Below are 19775 nucleotides of genomic sequence, written 5' to 3'. Positions count from 1 at the left end.
CCCAATTCTTGCCGCGCCCATGGGTGCGTGGCCAGTATGTGTCAAAGCTGGGACTTGTCAAAGCTTGGGGCCCCAAGGCTGGTCTCCTCTCCAATACACCTCGCTGCCATTTGAATTTCCCTATCACAGACACATTTTAAGGCAGTCGGTACCATAAGAATTCAGAAGTCAAAGGTAGAGAAGCACAGACTGCCTAGCCAAAAACCCGCATCATCCGACCATAGGATTTCTTTTATCGTCAATAGAAGAGATATTGCTCTTACTATTAGTGGATGGAATTGGTCTTTTGACATTATTTCATAAAGCTAAAAATAACATTCCAGTAAAGCATGTAACATTCTCGATTTAAGCAGTTACTTATATGCATCTTTTCTGGTTGGTTCGAGTTTCATTCGATTCATTTTCCTGGAAAAGACAACTTTGGGTTCGAGTCAAAACTCTGACCCGAAGTCTTCACGGTTATGACTCTGCCGAGTGAGTTCTGTGATGGGAAATATCTTTTCTCCGATACCATAGTGTCGAGGGAGGCCGTATGAATGCCGGGACCTTTGCCGTTCACTAGCTAATGTGCCGAGTCTCTTCAACTCCTCGGGTTTTGGTTTCCTCATCTGTAAGATGGGGAATGTCCCTGATGGGATCTACCTGAAGGCTCCAGTGAGATAATGGAACTGCTCTGTACCCTTTAAAGCACCAGTAGAAACGTCCTTTATTATTGAGGTATTTCTATATATAGATAGCTTTAAGGCAGATAGATGGCACAATGGATAGAACCCAGCCAGGAATCGGGAATACCCAAGTTCAAATCCAATCTCAGACGCTTCGCGACTTTTGGCAAATGGCTTCATCTCAGTTTCCTCCTTTGTAAAAAGGGGATAATAATGGACATCTCTTTTGCAGGGTTGGTGTAAGGGCTAAATGAGAGGCGAATTATAAAGCTGAGCCTGGTGCCTGGCACAGAGTAAGCACTATATAAATGTTAGCTATTATTTTTAGTAAAACACTTATTTTTTTAAACCAAAAACTGCTAATAATATAGAGCTTTCCTATTATGTTAAATTCACTGAATTTCAACTGAGCCCTCACAGCATCAAGGAGATCCTTTTATTCCTCCCCAAATGGTATTCTACAACTTCTCTTCTCAAGGTTCCCGTCTCTCCCATCAGCTGAGGCCCTTACCTTCTATGTTACTAAGGAAATGGAGATTGGCCCTTCCCACCTTCTGTTCATCTTATAACCCTTGACATCCCCCCCTACATACACACTCGCCTTCTTTATTCTCTTCCATTCCACAAAGAAGTGGCTCCACCTCGCCAAGGCTCATCCTTCCACTTGGGGCTCCACCCCAGCCTTACCTGATCTCTTCTTCAAGATTCCCCCCCTTTGCCCAAGTTTTCAATTTCTCCCGTTCATTTCCTACTGGCTTCCAAAGTGCTCAGATATCACCCATCCCCATCCTCACCAAACCTTCTCGTCCAAACTCAGAAAAAAATCTGTCACTTTCCTCTCTCACTTTACTTGTCAACTTCTGGCCTCTTCACTTCTGAAGAACAGCAGTTCTCTCCAAAGTTGCCAGTAATCTCTGATGATCAGTGCAAAGACTTCTCTCCCTCTTTGTTGCATCAGATACTGGAGGGGAGAGGTCCGCTGTTCTCACCCCCACATACCTAAGCTGTCACCACCTCCTGTCCTTTGTCCTCCTCTTTTTGCACAACCCCTCAGCACCTCTCTTCTCCTGGACTACAGTAACAGGCTCCCAGATGGTCTCCCTGCCTCCAGGCTTTCCCCCGCCCCCTGGCTACCAAATTTCCTTTTCTCTTGCTTCAAAGCGAAGGAACAGCCTGGTTGCCCCTAGGATAAGTCCTCCATTTGATTTTGAAAGCCCTTTTCACCCTGGCCCCAACCTATCTTTCTGACCTCACTCAAACTCCTTGTAGCTATCCTAGTTGTATCTGTCCTACATATACCCCAGTATATAACGACTTGTAATCCTCTCTCTTCAAGCGTCAATCCTTCCCGGGTAGGGACTACTTTGTTCTTAGCATGCTCCCCAGTGCACAGTAGGCACTTGGTCAAAATTTGGGACAGTGGGTTACTCTAGGCTCTTCCTCAGCTCTTTATATGTAAATTAGAGCCCATCAATCAATTAGCATTTAGGAACATTTCCCTATCTAATCCATAGGTTTCCATACAAGTCAGGAAAGAACTAGAAAGCTGCACATTTCACCATAACGCGATTGAGAGCCATGAGTCCTGGGCTCCAATTTTAGCTCCTCCATTTTCTACCTGTGGGACCTTGGCTAGGTCCAGGAGTCTACGGTTTCTTTCTATTTCGTGACCGAACCGGACCACCTAATCACAAAAGGGCTTAGTAAGACATCTTGGGTCCCGTTCTACAGGATTCGGTGACCTCTCGGTCCCTTCCAGTTCTACTGTCTGATCCTCCATCTCTCCGAATAATAGCCACCTATTTGAGACCTTCTGGTGGGACAGACACGTCAGATTCGAAGGAGAAAAGTGGAATTTGGACAATTTTCTAAAGAAATATAACCACCCCCCCCCCTGAAAAACAAAACGAAAAAAGGACGGGTGCCTCAGAGCTCCCATGGCCAGTGTTTCCAGCCTGGGTGAGGTGAGAGGCATTTACCCACACCCCCAAAAGGCAAGGAGGTAGCTTTCATTTGCAGAGAATGCTAATTCCTATCTATAACTGTGTCAATCTCCCGTACCCTCCTCTGCAAGCCAAAAGGTGGAAATCCACTATTTGTCTCAAAGTATAGAAAAATTATTTAGCCTTTGCTTTCTCCAGTCTTTACTGAATTAGCCAAGATAAGAAGGTTTAGTTCTCCTTGAATTCAATGACTACATTTCCATTTTGAGAAGGAATAATGATTCCGACCTCTGGGGAAAAAGTCTTCCCCAGAGCAGCTCTCACAGGCGAAGGGAAGTCAATAAGCAAGATGTCATTTGCTTGCAGCCAATTTGGACGAGCCTCCTGAGGCCATCACTGGTAGCCAGGGGACATCACCTTCCCAGGGTATGGCACATCTGGTGGCCAGCTGGCCTCTCCAGCCTGCCACTGGGCCATCGGGTGGGGATGCAGGGGAAAGGAGGGATGGCAGACAGACAGATAGAAGGAAAGGGAGGGAGGGAGAGACTTCTCCTTGGGGAGGTGCTCCTGGAGATGGAGAGAAGCCAGAAGCTGGCGATCAATGCGAGGTGTGCGCGTCATCTGAGGTCTGGCTCTGTGCCGGTTATGTCGCCCATTACCTGCCACTTACATGACACGTTAAAGGTGACAAAGCGCCTTGCCGATGTTCTCTCCTTTAGCTTCACAATAGGGCGAGACAAGTGCTTCCAGGCATCATTAACCCCATTTTACGGAGGAGAAAATTGAGGCTGAGAGACTTGAAGTGCTCACACAGCTCAGATGTTAGAGGTGGGATCTGAATTCATTACCTAACTATCTATAGTTATTTTTTTTTCTTCCTTCCTTTAGGGAAAGGGGGATGAAGACAGGGAGTTCTGACCCATCCCTTCCTCCACAGAGAGACTCCTTTCAGAGAGGCAGGCTCTTGCAGAGCAGGCCTCTGTACCAAGGTTAGGGACTGGCTCACAAGCCTTGAGAAAGTCCCACCCATCCAAGGGAACAACCTAACTCGGATTTTCCTGACTCCAAAGACCTTCTAGCTTACTAGACCAAGAGGGGAGAAAAAAAGGCAGCTGAGCTTCCAGGTTGCCCCTTTTGCAACTGAGTCTCAGCGTGGATAGCTCCCTTGGCCGTCCTTGCCCTTGACCTCAGCTTCTCTTCCTCTGCACCTGTTCTGCCAGCTGCCTCGATGGTGGCCCTCAAGCTGCCAGCTCACCTCTGCTTTGCAGCTCCACAGCAAGCTGTCTTTCCAGGGTCTCTCTTAGCTCTCTCTCTCTGAAGAGCTCCATTCTCAGTTCTTTCTTCTCCTGCTGCATCTGCTTCTCCTGGATGCGAGCATTGTCTAGAGCCACTTTCAGGAGGCCCTAAGGAAAAAAACAAAACCAAACAAAAGCACAATTCTTCAAGTTCAGTCTCTTTGTCTTGACCATTTGATGCCTCAGAGGTGATTGAATAGCTGCAATAAATACCCATCTAAAGGGAAGCATTATTTGGATTGGAAAACTCACCTTCATTTACATTTGGCTATTAAATTATAAAGCCTGTTCTTTGTTTTAGCAATCTTCCCCATGCCTCCACAGCTACACCCAGGACATACAAAAGGCCCCTTTCCCTCCTCTCCTCAGTGATGATAACAACCAGCAATGGAGAGACTCCATCTGCTTGCTTGGCAGTGAATGACCAGGCTGGGCTGGGAGGAAGCGAATGTTTTTTTTTTTTTTTTTAAAGTCACAATAATAATGAAAACCAGAGGCGTAGATTAGTGTATTGAAAGTGACATCATTAGACCAGCCCAAAAGGTTTAGAACTCCACAATATCAAAGAAGAAGTGACCCTCGAAAAGATTTTCCATCTCCCACGTTTCCTATTTTGGCGGCGGACACAACCAAACCAAACTTGCCTCAACTCTAATGAGTAGTTGTTTGCCACCACCACAGAACCACACCTTCCGATAACAATCAGTAATCCACAGGGGGTCTCCTGTTGCCACATCAGGGCAATTTAGCTGAGGATGTTTTGGGGAAATGTATTTGGTAGCGGATTCTTTTGGGGGTGTTTCTTGGAAAGTATGCGGAAACAAGATGTACTAAGATTAAGATGGGGGGGGGGGGAAATGGACTTTTCAGCCCTCCAGGTGGCAGAATTCAAAAAAAAAAAAAACTGCCTTCCATCTCACCATCCTAAACAGTGGAGCAATTCAGGTCCTCAACCATGGTGTTGATGGAAATGAAGCAATTATGGCTTTATACAGGTCATGATCAAATTTGCAAAATCTATGAGTGGGAAGAATTTACACAAAATATTCTCATATAAAAATTGTGTGCCTCGTTGTTTTAAGATGAGAAAAATAACTATCCAAGTTTGCACAGTTCGTCTTTGATAAATAACCAATCAATAACCAAATTCGATATTTTGAATGTCTAAAATGTCACAAAGGGCGACGACTAATACTTGATAATTATTATGTTATACTGATTTTTGTTGAGCCAAAAGCTTACCTGAATGTTGGTCAGGAGCGTTTCCACAGAAGAAAGGCTATCGGCAAAAATGAATGGGGAGGAGAAGCCAGCAGGCATGGCTTGTCCAGCCAGTTGGACCTTCTCTAGGCCCGGTTTCATCATCGGCATGGCAACCTGCACCTCTTCTGTAAAATCAAATAATATCACAGTCAGAGACAAGTGAAAGCAAACACCAAAGCAGGCATCCGCTAGCAGCTCTCAAAAAGACACAAGTGTTCAAACAATCTAAACATAGTGGAATTGGGCTAGTCTATTGCCTTTCCTTTCCTTTTCCCCAAAGGAACCGAAATGATGAGAAACTGAGATGCCCACGATGTCTCTGAAGAGGGACAGGAGAATGTGGATGGAGGGAATTTCTGCAGTTTGAGCACCTCGAGCGCCCCCAAAGGATGCTGTTAGCTATAAAGGAGTTCGACTGCTTTCAATTCAAAGAAATATAGCAGGAAATAAAAATCTCTAAGCTATAATGAGAGAATAAAATGTCAAACCTCCCCTCCCCTTAATTTCTCTTCTCTCCCCATGGCTATCTAAAGGTATTCTCACTAAGTGACTTCCAAGGAGGTCTTAAAGAGAAAAGTCAGAGGAAAAAGCATCTGGGTCAGTAATAAGACGGCGAGGAAGGAGAGTTGTGCAAAAAGGAAAAAAGTTGCTCGTCCCAAGGCCTTACTGACGATCTCTTCCTCAGGCAGCACGTGGCCAATTGACACTCATTCGAGCCAAGTTAGCTATACAGTATATATGTGATACTAAAGACCACTTTGCCAAGTAGCCACGCTGGGAGCTTTCTTCTGAGGCTATATAGAAACCTTTTCAAGAACGCAACCATGTAAGCAACCTAACAAAGACGCCACAAAAACACCCATCGGATTCAGCTGTCTGAGGATTGTTCCCTTCAGTCATTCCGAGAGCATTTTGATTACACAACTCCTGAGCGTCAAGCTTTGTGCTGCCCCAAAAAGAAGCAGCTCCTGCCCTTGAAAAGCTTGTACTCTGTTGCAAGAAGTAACCTGTATATATATGGGAGACAAGTACTAGTTGGCAGCCTGTGATCGGGATTGGTCTTGTAGACGAAGAGGCGGTTCTAGTGAGCCACAAAGACAACTAGGAGTCTGAGCGCTGAGAGGGAGGAAAACAATTCCATTGCAAACATAGGGGACAGCCTGTGCAAAGGCACAGGATGTGGAATGTAGGAGAATAAAAAATCACCCAGTTTGAGCGTAAGGTGGTGTGAAGAGCTTTAGTTGTCCAACAGGAAGCATTGAATTTTATTTTAGCGGTAACAGGGAGCCACTGGAGCTTCCAGAGTAGGGGGATGATGCAGTCAAGACTACAGAAAGGACCATAAAGATCATCTAGTCCAACTGATACATTGTTAGTGGAATTGTGAATACATCCAGCCATTCTGGAGAGCAATTTGGAACTATGCCCAAAAAGTTATCAAACTGTGCATACCCTTTGATCCAGCAGTGTTACTACTGGGCTTATATCCCAAAGAGATACTAAAAAAGGGAAAGGGACCTGTATGTGCCAAAATGTTTGTGGCAGCCCTGTTTGTAGTGGCCAGATGCTGGAAAATGAATGGATGCCCATCAATTGGAGAATGGTTGAGTAAATTGTGGTATATGAATGTTATGGAATATTATTGTTCTGTAAGAAATGAGTAGCAGGAGGAATACAGAGAGGATTGGCGAGACTTACATGAACTGATGCTGAGCGAAATGAGCAGAACCAGGAAATCATTATATACCTCAACAGCGATACTGTATGAGGATGTATTCTGATGGAAGAGGATTTCTTCAACAAAGACAAGATCTAACTTAGTTTCAATTGATCAAGGATGGACAGAAGCAGCTACACCCAAAGAAAGAACACTAGGAAATGAATGTAAACTGCTTGCATTTTTGTTCTTCTTCCCAGGTTATTTATACCTTCTAAATCCAATTCTCCCTGAGCAACAAGAAAACTGTTCGGTTCTGCACACATATATTGTATCCAAGATCTACTGTAACCTATCTAACATGTATAGGACTGCTTGCCATCTGGGGGAGAGGGTGGAGGGAGGGAGGGGAAAAACCGGAACAGAAGTGAGTGCAAGGGATAATGTTGTAAAAAATTATCCTGGCATGGGTTCTGCCAATAAAAAGTTATTTAATTAAAAAAAAAAGAGAATAACCAATCTAGTTATGCTATCAAAAAAAAAAAAAAAAAAAAAGATCATCTAGTCCAACCACAGAGTCCTTTGAAATATGAGGCACCTAGTCCCCAGTTCACAAAGTAGCAGAATCTGACTTGGAATCCAAGTCCCAAGACTCCCAATTTCCAACTGCACAGGCCATTGTCTCCCTTTAATCAGTACGGCTGTAGTACTCTTGTGAGTGACCGTCAAATTGCGGTTGAAATGATACCAACTAAAATGAACAAAGGGAAAGGAAAATGGGCTTGGTCAATGGGGCTTGGATTTTAAAATCTAAGACTGACAGACATCTGACTTGGGATGGAGAAGAACAAACAAGTGCCAATAAGATGATCTGCCTGGTGTTTTGCAAATCTAATAAAAGGCGTTTTAAACTGAAAACAAAGGGAGAGAGAAAACTGCTAACATATCACCAAGCTAGATCCCACAGTGAATAGCTACAATGGCTGAAGAATAGCAGCAGACACACCCAGAACAGCATGGTATGGGGGGAGGGGGGGGAGGAGAGGGGACAAGAGGATTCAGGTTGTAATCCTATCTCTGAGGCTTATATAACTAGATCTTCAGTTAACTAGAATTCCATTAGAAAACTAAAGATAACATTTTTTAAGAAGCATTTTCACTTACATTGGACCTATTGCTTGGGAATGGGCGGGGAAGGGGGATTAATGCCAATAACTAGTGACAGACCAATGCTACTTGGGTCCAATTTTGCTTTTGTGGAGAAAGAGGGGAAATAGGAATGAGACAATATGGTTTCAAAGTCAACTCAGAAGGAAGTCTCTCTCTAGAAGAGGACCATATGGTTCTATGCTTCATCTCATGCTCTCTTAATATGCTCATCAATGGCTTGGGTAAAGACATGGACAATACATCTGTCAAACTTGGAGGGCAGCAAATCTGGGAGGGTAACTAACATGGTGGACGGCAGAATGGGCACATAAACAAAACAATCTCAGCAGATTGCAGTGTCATTCAGATCTGAAGATCAAATAGATTAGGTTCCAAAAGCCTTTTCTTGGGTTCAAAAAAATCAACTTTGCAAGTAAATGATGGGGGAAATATGGCCAGGTTGGCCCATGTGGCCCCCTCTATGAATCCAGGTTGAATTGGTGGTGGTTTGATAGGGTCTCAGATAGAACGGGTTTCAGCTGCTGGCTAGGCTTGAACCTAAATGAATTTCCATGAGATTTGGCAAGGAGATGTTTTTATCACATTATTCCTGGCATCGTTAGGTACTCCAACAGTGATCTGTTGTTCGGTTGAACTTCATTTTTCAGATCCGAGCAGCTTATGTATGTAGTAAAGAGAGTCTTGAACCCCATTGATTTCCCAGTCGTCATGTTATTCTGTGGGAGTCCTTGGATGGGAAACCCTGGCGAATCATTGAGGGAAGCTTCAGGGAAATGAGCATAATGGTAGAGCTTTTTCTCCCAATAAATGACCCTTAATATCTCAATGTACCTAGAACCTAGAGGATATAAACTACTAATTGACGATTTCACATGGAGCCAGGGGAATATGTATTCACTAATTCTCAGCTATGCAGAAAACTCAAGCGTCCGTGTCACAGTGCCTGAGAAGGCAATGTAACACGGCAAACCTAAATTAGGAGATGAGAAGCACCTTCACTGCCATTGTTTTTAGTAAAGTTCGATTAGTAACATATTGCCTGTAAATTGCCGATGCATTCCCAGTGCCCAGAATTTCATCTTCATATCGACCATTAGAATGCTGCATGTTCAGTGAGCCTTTTCTTTCCTTTTCTTCCTTTTGTTGGGGGAACTAGGGAGGGGAGAGAGGTTGGTCTAGAGGGAATCAGCATGTCAGTTAGAACTGTTGGGGCACAATAAAAATGCACAATGATAACATCTATAATGTTATCTTATTGTAAACACACACACACACACACACACACACACACACACACACACTCCTGAGGGCAGCCCTTAGGCAGCCATTATTATGTCTCTAAAATATTTCCTGACACCAACCCTAGCCCCATTTTGTGTTTTCTCTGTATAGTGTGAAGTCTCTGTTTAGATGCTATTTGGTCTTCACTACATGAGTGCATTAAGTGAATGGAGTGTCTTTGTAATGATTTGCCAATATCGATAATAACTGGCGCCGTTCCCATCCTCATACCATCGAATACAACATTTTAAAGGATGGGGCTGATGTTGTCAGATCTCTAAACTTAGAATGCTGACTTCCTGCTGGTTCAGAGACAATAGGATATTCCCCCAGTGACATATTTTCTATCGAGACAGAGTTTGGAAAATTGATGGATTATGAGAGCTCATACACTTTAGACAGATATGGGACATTGGTGACAAGAGACTGAATGACACCCCCCCACCAAAAAAAAACAAAAAACAGGGCAGTGGTGGCAATGCCTAAAACGTTGTGTGTATAACCAAACTCTAACTACATGAAAATAGCTAGAAATCTTTTCCATTTGGAGATGAAAGTAATGCTATGAAATTGGCCGAAAGGAAAATTGGTATTGACTGTGAAGACGGGTTGCATGGTGTCTGGTTTGTAATGTTGCTGTACAGTAGATTGAAGTTTCAAAATAGTATTACTCTTCTTTAAAGAGAGAGACACAGCTAAATTAGGTGCTGCTTGCTGCAGTAAGGATCAAATGCAAAAAGAATCATATTTCATCAGACCTAGTCAACACCGGGAAAATAAATAGAAATATAAGAGGTCTGCAGGCAATGATTCATTTTGATAATCTGGCCCACGAGAGACACATAGAGACAGCACACAGATCTAAGCTTCTACCAAAAGACAAATAGGACACAGAGGGTGGGAATTGGGATGACAGTATAGCAGAGGTCACATCGATTTTCAGCAGCAGTTTTCACACAGATGAGATAACCCTGGACTCTATTTGGCCCATTGTTCATACCCTACCTGTCCCACGAGCAATAAATTTCCTGGTCCCAGAAAAAGGGCAGTAAAGAAGAAGGATTCTACTTATGACTTCTTATGATTAAGTTTTTTGTGCTACCCAAACATGGTCGGTAGACCAAGGTCACATTGCATGTTAAGGTCTGTAATAGCTGAAAACTAGCAGAAGAGTATTATGTTTAGAGGCTCCAACTGGAAGCTGTCAAACCATTCATCACTTTTTTTTTTTTTCTGATTGAAATCACATACTGCAAAGATGAATGATAAATGCATTAGAAATCTATTTCAATCTGGTAATAGGTCTTCACATCTGAACGACACCTACATCTTGTCCGCGTTCCAAGGAAGCTTACCATTAGGTCGAAATTTATTAGCTAGCCTCAGACCCACCCTAATTGGCAAAGCAATTAAAAAACCAGGCAATCGCCTGACGCGGAAAAGACCAGTGCTTAAAAGGGGACCATCTTCTTGCCAGCCAAAGCAGAAAGGGGTTCTATTGGGTGTTCTGATGTCAAAGGCCGGGGCTCAAGGGCTCCCCACTCAAACCTTTAGCACAATAGAATGAACAAGAAATAGAGATAGGACAGACACTGTCTCTAGCCAAGGACGCTGAGGAGCATTCCATTTATTGAAGTAAAGTGAGGACCGCTTTTATTGTGCCTGTTTGTTAAACCTGCCATACTTGGTAATAGCACTTGGAAATCCATTTGGAGGCCAGTCTCTCTATTTTAATTTCTTACTTGGGGTCCAGATGAATAGATGTAAAGGTGAACAGGAGTTATATTTGTAGAGGAAAAATAAATAAAGGGTAAATGTCCAGAATGGAAAAGTTTCTTCTGAAAATTACTCTCAAGGCTGCTGGAAACTTTGCAAGGTGTGGCTCCTCTCCTCCCTCCTGCAACCAGGCAAGAGAAATAAAGTCAAGCTGGGGTAGGATTCCACAAAAAGCAAAAGATATCCTTTCCATAACAGTTGGCCTAAGGGTTACCTTTGGACAAGCCATTAGCATGACTGAGGAGGCCTTCCCAGAGACCTCCAGGGAGCTTGCCTGCCATACTATCCCATGACACTCTGGCCTTCTTCCCACAAGGTGCCAGGGCTGAGGGTGAGGACCAAACTGTGCTCTGAAGCCACTTTGTTCCCTTACAGGCATATTAGTTCCTGTGTCCACGGTGGGACCGGCCCCCTGGCTGCTTCCCCGGGGTAGTTAGGGGTAGGACCACAGCACCAGAGCAGTTTGTAGTTTACAATCCAGTTGAGATAATGCTGATGCATAACAAATGGAGGTTCCATAAAATTCTATATAATTGAGTAGCACAGATTCTCCAGCATTATGAGGAAGAGGAATAAGGGAGACTGCAGTGGTTTTCTGTTCGATTCACCCAAATGTATGCCACTCCATCACCTATTTGCTCGAAGCCTGGTGCACGAGATACTGAAAGGTGGAGACTCTAGTCTGGTAGAAATGTTCACAAATGTCCCATCTAGACCACGGGGCACTGAAAGAGAGCTATAGAAAATGGCAGCCATGCTATTTTCAGTAATATAGCAATTCTGAGGGCTCCATATGGTTTCTTCCAACGCTCTATTCTTAATTTTAAAAAGCCAACAAAAAAAATGGATACTCCCATATTAGGAGCATGCGCAAAGGGTAACAGTGCTGTGCGACCCATGGGGTATAGACAGAGAGGAATGAATCCGATATGACTCTAGGAGCCCCATAAGCACACAGGCCACACATCCAACTGCTTTTCAGTTGTAATGAAGAGAAGAAAAATAACTTAAAAATAGTCAAATAAAATGTCTGAAATCAAGGCCCAGTTAAATAGAACTTTGAATTCACTGGTTTCCCCCCTTATACTTGTCTTTTAAGAGGGATTCCAATTAGAAGAAAATAAGCTTCTGGCAGAGATTTAGATCAACAAGGCAATCTCTAAGGTGTGTCATGGTCTTGGTGCCCATTTGGCCTAATCGCCTCCATGTTCTTTATCTATGGTCCTTATACAGCCAGAGTCCTACAAACTGCTCAGTCCTCAGATTCAAATCATGTTGAACGTACGTAGCCACAAAAGCAGGAAAGTCTGCTTCCACTTGGGGGGGTGGAGGGGGGATCATCATGGGTTTCATCAGTTGAGGTCTAATTCTGTTTGGTGATTGGCAGCACCTACATTTTACCACAGAATGACTATGATTCAGGATGAAAAGCTTGCCTCTGTTTGGGTGGCATCCCTTCCCTGCCCAGTACTCTCAGCCCATCGTGGCTTAGAGTGAGGGGCGGGCAACCTTGTTTTTGCCAAGGGCCCTTTGGATATTTGTAACATCATTCACAGGCCGGACAAAATGATTAACACAGAACTCGAGCAGTGGCAGCTTTGAGCTCATTGTTGCTTCTGCTTGCTTTAGCTAATGATTTTGAGGGCCTCCCGGTTCCCCACCCCTGGCTTAGAGGGACCCATCTTCTATTCGGCTGATCGAAAGGAAAGCAAAGGTGGATGATAGCTGCTGAAAGTGCCAATATGGGCACATTTCTTAAGGAGAACCAGAGAGAAGCCACAAAAGAGGCTTACCCATAGGGCCTGAAGAGAACATCTGAAATTGAAATTCCACTGGAGGCCACTAAGAGGGACTACAAAGAACTTAGGGTTTGCTTCTCTTGGTGACTGGCTGGCCTCATTCAGTCTCAGGGGATATTGGCCAGCCAATGGTATTAGCATACATCTGGCTTTGATGATGGACAGACCAAGGACATGAGACTTAAAACCACACATATCTCCATTCTGGGAGAAACGAAAGCAGGAAATATTCTCCCCCATGGATTATTGGCCTCTTGCAACTGATGGCATTTGAACGCCCTGAAAAAATAGCCTCCCGGTCACAGGGAAAGAGCCAACTTTGGCCTTATTAGGGGGCCGGTGACCAGTTCCCTGGCGGCACTGGGAAAGGTGAGCTCTGCCAGGAAGTGAGCACACCTCTGCCAGTAGCAGGACAATGGCCCTCTTCACTGAACCTCACATAAATCAGATGGAGAAATTTGCTACTATAACCTTGTGCTTCGGGTACTGATGCTCAAGTCACAGATGGTTTTCTCTCAGTTACCATATATGAACTGAAAGCTGATGAGTATTGGTGGGGGGAAGAATAATTGATTGATCCCAGTCCTCAATCCAATCCAGGTTTCTTAAAGATGATTTATATTGTTTGATGTGACAATAACATTTTGAGGCACCTTTTTAATTGTTTACAAACTCATTTTTGAAACAATCCTTAATTGTTATCTAAAGGTATCCAGGAAAATGCAGAGGCTTTAAGAAAACAACACACAATAAAAGAGGCTGCTCCATTGCATGGCACCACCCCTGTTTTCTTGTGGGTTTCATTCACACATGCTGAAAATGAATTTATTTTTGCTCTGGAGAATGGAACCTCTTAAATTCCTTTCATATAATCTAGTTAGGCAACAAAGCAAAACATGAGAGAAACCTGTGAACATATGCGGGTAGAAGAAAACAAGGTCCTTCTTGTGAGGGGTTGTGAGAGGCTGAAACCTGGCCTTGGAGCCCTTCCTGGGAGCGATTCAGTGGAAGGAATGAGATACAGAACATGATGGCAGGCTCATACCGGCGTAGAAAATTCAGCAAGAAATCCCAAGGTCTGGCTGCACGACGTCGTGTGTTATGTGTGAGCAAGCAGGGACCAGGCATATGCTTTCTGTAGGGACTCCTCTAACTTAGTTCGTTGGGGATAATCAACTGGGACACTGAGGAGTTAGATGACCTGCCAAGGGGCAAGATGGGAGCCTGGGTCCTCCTAACAATTTCTCGTGACAGGGAAACAAGAGAGCAAAGGGGGAGGGCGGTCTCAGTCTCAGAGGGAGGGGGATGGGCAAGTCCTCATGCCAGATGGAGATCAGCCGGTGGCGCCCAATTCTTTGAAAGTGGAAAGCAAGCTGGCTTAGGAGAGGAAGACGCTCGGTTCAGATAGACCTGTGTGGCCCACACTAATACCGAGTGGGGGGCAGCTTGCAGTGCCACAATGGACAGAGCTTCCCCGACTTGGTCTGCTCATTTCTTATCTACAAAATTAGGGTGGCCTGGTTAGGCTCAGAGGTCTGATCCTCTAGCTCTAGAACATGGAGCTTCTATCAATAAGTCGGCACCTGGGTTCATAAATGGTCTCGTCTCCCCAATGTGGAGGGTGTTGGGTTGCCCCTTCTCTCCTTGAAACTGGTTGAAGCTACAGTGGGGGAAGTAGGCAGCTAGGAGCAACACTCAATCCCACAACCCACGCCACATGCACAAAGACTATTTTTAGATGCCGGCTATTGCCGGCAGAGCTTGTGCCATCTGGCAAGCAAGCTCCGTGTGTCGAAAACTTCCGAAGCTACAACCCCAGGGGGAGCCAAGAAGCCCAGCACACGGTCAGACGCCATTTTTATTTCATGCTAAAAACTGCCTCTTCCTCCTCATCTTTCCTAGCTCATTTCACTTTCAACTCTTCTCACTTAATCTTTATCTCTGACTTTAGGATTTTTGTCAAAAAGAATGGTTGTGCACCCAGGTGTGCACTGCCCTGTCACACAAAGGATAATCATTTCCCAGGGAGGCTCTGGGGCTGCTCAGGGAGATTTCCTGGACCACCTTCCAGAAGGCTTGGGGTTATGAGAGCCCCGTGAACGACACCTCTTCCCAAAGCTTCTCATATTAGAAAACACGCTCAAAGGACACAGGAGGCTTCCAAGGACCAGTGTGAAAAGCACTGATCACTTGAGGGGGTGCAGAATGGTCCCAGCCGAATGTGGATAGATGGATCTCGAGAGAAACCCTGGATGGGATTTTTCAGAACAAATGCTTCTCCTGGTCTGTCATTGTTTCTCTACAGCAGGGCATGTAAGGGTACCAACAGATAAAGAGACTCCTGTGGATGGAGGCTGGGATTTCATGGAGTATTTAGTCATTTTGGTTGGTGAGTTAAGCTCTTACTCAACTGTATTTTCCTCCTGTGAGTAGAAAGGACAGGAGATTCAGATCCATGAAATTATCATCATGGGCCATTCCCAGGTGAATGTCTCAGGGGCAACGTTGGACCTGGACGCCGGGGTGCTATGCAGCTGCCCTTGTACCTGCCGTGGTGGCAGCATATGCCTCGGGAGTCGGGCTGCCCTACAAGGCGGGATCTGAACATGGATTTCTTTGACCTGGCAGCTACTATGGCATGCTGCCTCCGTACAGAAGAGTCTATGAACAAAACAGTCCAAATTGAGAGAACTTTTGGTGTCACTGTTACACCAGGAAGAGTGCTCCAGTGGCTTGAGAATATCTAGGGATATTTACTTTTCCCCACGGTAGGGGGCAGCTAGGTGGCACCGTGATGGGGCTTCGGCCCTAGACTTAGGAAGACTCATCTCCTCAAGTTCAAATCTAGCCTCAGACACAGATGTCCATTCACATGTATGCATATGTGCATAGCTATGTATACACACACTTGTGTGTGGAGGTATATACACAATTTTTTCCCTCCAACCCAACTGATGATAATCACATTTAGTGAGGAAACTCACCTTACCTATGGAAAACGGCATCTGCTCTGGAGCTTATGGTCCTAGAGTGTTGCCTGGGGCATTGGGAGATCAAAGGATTGACCCAAAGTCACCTGGGGAGTAGGTAACCTGACTTCCAGGCCAATTCTCTTATCTCCTAAGCTATGTTGCCTCTCACAGAAATGATATGAATTAGGGGCCAACAATATCAAATTGAATCCGGGTAGAATCGGATTCCATGTTTACATGGCACAGTTCTCCGTTTCCCATGGACCTACTTTGTTAACATTCCCTCTCTTTTTTTGAGCATCTATCCCTCTCTATACTCTTTGAGGTTTTTTCATAAATCTTCTGATAAGTGGCTGGAGGTAACTTTTTCTTAACCTCCTTTTCTTTATTTCCCTCCATGATTCAGTGCTTTGATATCTTTTTATGGGGCTGCCTAAAAATCAGAGGCTTTTTAACAAAAAATCAGATCCCTCTGCTTGCCTTGAAAGGCCATCTTTCCAGAAGCTACAATCAAAAAGTAGAAGAGCGATACTCGGCTAATGGAGCTCCTCAGATGCAACTCGGCCCTCCCTCCTATTCGTGAAAAGCTGTACCGAGGGGATTTTGCCAGACTGCGTGGCAAATTTAGAATGAGAGAGCCAATGAATTGGCTCTGAACTCGGACTCTCTTGTACCATCCACACGATCTTGGGTAACTCCCTTCTCCTCTCTTTATTGAGGAAGAGAAGGAGAGTCTGCTTGAGCTGATGCAGAAGATCTCATCCCTTTTGTAGCTGTGACCCTACTCCTGCTGCCACTGCAACTGAGCAAGAACAGCACAATGGGTGACAGGGGCGGGGATCACTTTATCTACTCTTGATATTTTTATCTAGTTTTGATATTTAAGGCAAAATTCCAGCCTGGAATCCTCAGAGCAGGCAACCTCTCAATCTCTTCAAAGATGGGCGTGGGGGGGAGCAAGTAGGACTTCCCTTTTCAGGGACTTGGTAATTCTTCTTTGTTTATTTTACAACTGAACCAAGCCGGTTATAAAGGACAATTTGACTATGATCTCTTCCTTTGCTTAGACTGGGTAAATATATCCCATGTCATCCATTAAGGCCAAACAGCAAAGAAACCGCAGAGATGGTAATATCTGCAGATGGAAAATTGCCTTCATAAAATAGAGGGGTATAATAGTCAGGAACAAATGGCTCAAGCTGCCCTCAATGCAGCATTCCTGTAAAACAGTAGAACCTGCTCTGACGGCAATGGAGCGTTTGCGTCCAGGCAGATACCAGATTTGTAGAGTACGCGCCCAGAGAGCCGTGAAACTAGTGGGAAACGTAGTTCTCCATGGTATTTAAGTGCTTTGAAAAATTCAATCACTGCCACCCCCCCCTCCCAAAATGTTGTCATAAACATCAGATGAACCTTATAAAAGCTTCCTACAGTGCCAGGTTACTGCAGTTTTGAAGAGATGGAATGCCTTTCTCTTCCAAAGCTCAAGTTCACCTTTAAATTGGCTTTTTTTCAAATTATACATCGTTCCCAGAGAACAAAATCGCCATCCCCGTCCGGTTTACTGAACGTTTTAGGAAGAATGTTGTAATCCTAAATCAAGAGGTGAGGTCTTTCCCTAGTAGAGATGGACGTTGCATTATCAATGCTAGCACGGGTTGGGAAAATCTTGACAGTTTCCTGACTGCGTTTCTAGAGTCCAGCACAGAAAATGAGGGCTTTAAAAAAAAGATTCAACAGAGCATATGCCTAAATTGAAATAAGTGTTATCTGCCTAAATCTTCACCATCAAGTCAACAAAGCATCACTCACTTATTAAGGTCAAGCCCTGGGGCCAAGTACTAGAGATACACAGAGGCAAAATAGTCCTGTCCTCAAAGACTGGACATTGTCACAGAGATGGCACAGTGGTCCTTCCATTTGTCATCCACCCGACTGGCTCCCTACTATGCTCGGATTCATGTACTCTGGCACCTGACCTTCCTCCTGTGAACACTACATTTCTTCTTAAGATACAACGGTCCTCTGAGATGGTTCCTCCCTTTTATAGGTTTTGTTCCTTTTAAATAAGGTATGCCTTTCCAGAGCCATATTCTGCTCACAGATTTCAGTGTAACATTTCTCCCTGCTGCCTAGGAGGTCAAATTATAATTCTGGACAAAGGATCTCGGGTTCACCGGGCCATTCTTACCCCTGCTCTGTTTGGTGTTTTCATGTATGGCTATATGAGGTCATGGATTTCATCACTGTTTCGTTTCTTGGATTTCAGCTTCTGCCTTACTACTGCTTTCCTCCTAAATTGTAGGTATTCTCCCCCCAGAACTAGATGAAGTATGTGGATGGGAATGGGTATACACACATTGCGCACACACCTTTTTCTCTCTTCCACCTCGGTGCTGAACCTTTGCTCAAGGGCCTCCAAGAAATGGAAGTTTCCTCCCCAGGGAGTCAGGAGTACACTTTCCAACTCGGCTAATATTTCTACTTTGATGGAGCCCAAAGGCACCTCTCTTCTGGTTCTATACTTTGAGGCCAAGCGGAACTAGTCTAATTCTACCTTCTGAGGAATTCTAGGAAACTGCTACCGTGCCCTCCCACCCCATATTTGCTTTTCTTTGGGCTAACCCACTATGAGATTTGGCCCTAAAATCCATCTTCTTTTGGCAGTTTTAATTCTATCGCTCCCTTCCACAAAAGCCTTAAAAGCCTCCCTTTTATCTGTAGTCTACCCTCCTCAACCTGACATTTCAGACAATGCACTATTTGGCCCCACACACCTTTCCAAACTCCTCTTCCACAAGAATACTCCTGCTTCTGCAAAGCTGGCCTGCTCACCATTTCCTTGGCCGCCTCTGCGATTTCCTCCTTCTGAGTTTGTGCTCCCGGCATTCCACTTGCTGAGAATGGCCTCTCTTTTTCCTTCTCTGTCAACAGGCTACCCTTTTCTCAAGGCCCAGTTCAGCAAGGCCCACTTGGACTCTGAAGAAACCTCACATTCCTTTGAACTCCCACATCACTTTCCTGTCTGTCGCATTCATTTAGCTCTGAAATCTGTTGCTCCCCGGACCTCTCTTCTTTTGTTTATTGAACTAGTTTTTCAAACCCATTGTTAATTAACTTTTCACATGTTTATGAGATGCCACCTCTGCCATCTTAGAAGCTTCTTGAAGGCCAGGGCTATGTCATCTGCTGCTTGATTTCTTCCAGAATTCCACACGAGGGAAGGTGGGCCTCCCAACTTGGGGTTCTGTGGCCTCCTTGACATTCTTTCATGATCCCCCATTTGGCCTATGTTTAGAGCAGGACTCTCATAGACTCTGGACCTGCCTTAAAAGGGAGGGAGATAAGCATATGAATGCAACTATCCTAATCCAATCTCCCTGGGTCCAAGAAAAAAAAAAAGCCAGAACTCCCTTCCTCACTCTGTGTACATAGTGGAGAGCTAAAGACTGCTGCTACAATGAGCTGGCAGTCACAGCTTGTGCTTTTTGAGTTTACAATTTAAATGGCTTTTTGTTAAACCTTGAACATCAATATTTGATATTTGTATGTTAAACCGGAGCTATTCACAAATTAAAATCTCATTTACAATTTTTAATACTGAAATTTTCAATTATATTCCATAAATATTATGATACCTCGCTCGCTCTTTGGATCACTGAGCACATTTCAATTTCTAAACCCAGACCGGGTTACATTTTATCTACCAAAAGAGACAGATCGTGTCAAGAATGCCACTACTGCCCCCCCCCCCCCATATCCACACACCTATTTTGACAGATTCGACTCAATCTGTTGGTCAAAGAAAACAAAGAAAGCAGAGCGTTGACAGGAAATGGTCACCTCTCTTCCTGGCTGGCTAGTCTGCTGTCCCTGGCCAAAGAGGTCCCATGGGAGAAGAGGGCCTAGACCACACAGTTGAGCTCCTGTGCTTCCCAGGGCTTCTGTTTCTTC

At 44.5% G+C, this 19775-nt stretch overlaps 1 protein-coding gene across 4 annotated transcripts in view; it reads right to left on the bottom strand.

Moving 5' to 3' along the window:
* The window catches only part of DACH2 (dachshund family transcription factor 2), a 426169-nt gene that overhangs the window by 18754 nt on the left and 387640 nt on the right, over positions 1 to 19775 (bottom strand). For all 4 annotated transcript variants that reach the window (XM_031944518.1, XM_031944515.1, XM_031944516.1 and 1 more), the window contains 2 exons: positions 5146 to 5291; positions 3864 to 4011 (listed from right to left, as the gene is read on the bottom strand). In XM_031944518.1, coding sequence (XP_031800378.1) covers positions 3864 to 4011; positions 5146 to 5291 — 294 coding nt within the window. The remainder of the gene's footprint in view (positions 1 to 3863; positions 4012 to 5145; positions 5292 to 19775) is intronic.

This window comes from Sarcophilus harrisii, chromosome X (assembly GCF_902635505.1).
Source record: "Sarcophilus harrisii chromosome X, mSarHar1.11, whole genome shotgun sequence".
Taxonomy (NCBI): Eukaryota; Metazoa; Chordata; class Mammalia; order Dasyuromorphia; family Dasyuridae; genus Sarcophilus; species Sarcophilus harrisii.
This window is presented reverse-complemented; position numbering and strand designations above follow the sequence as displayed.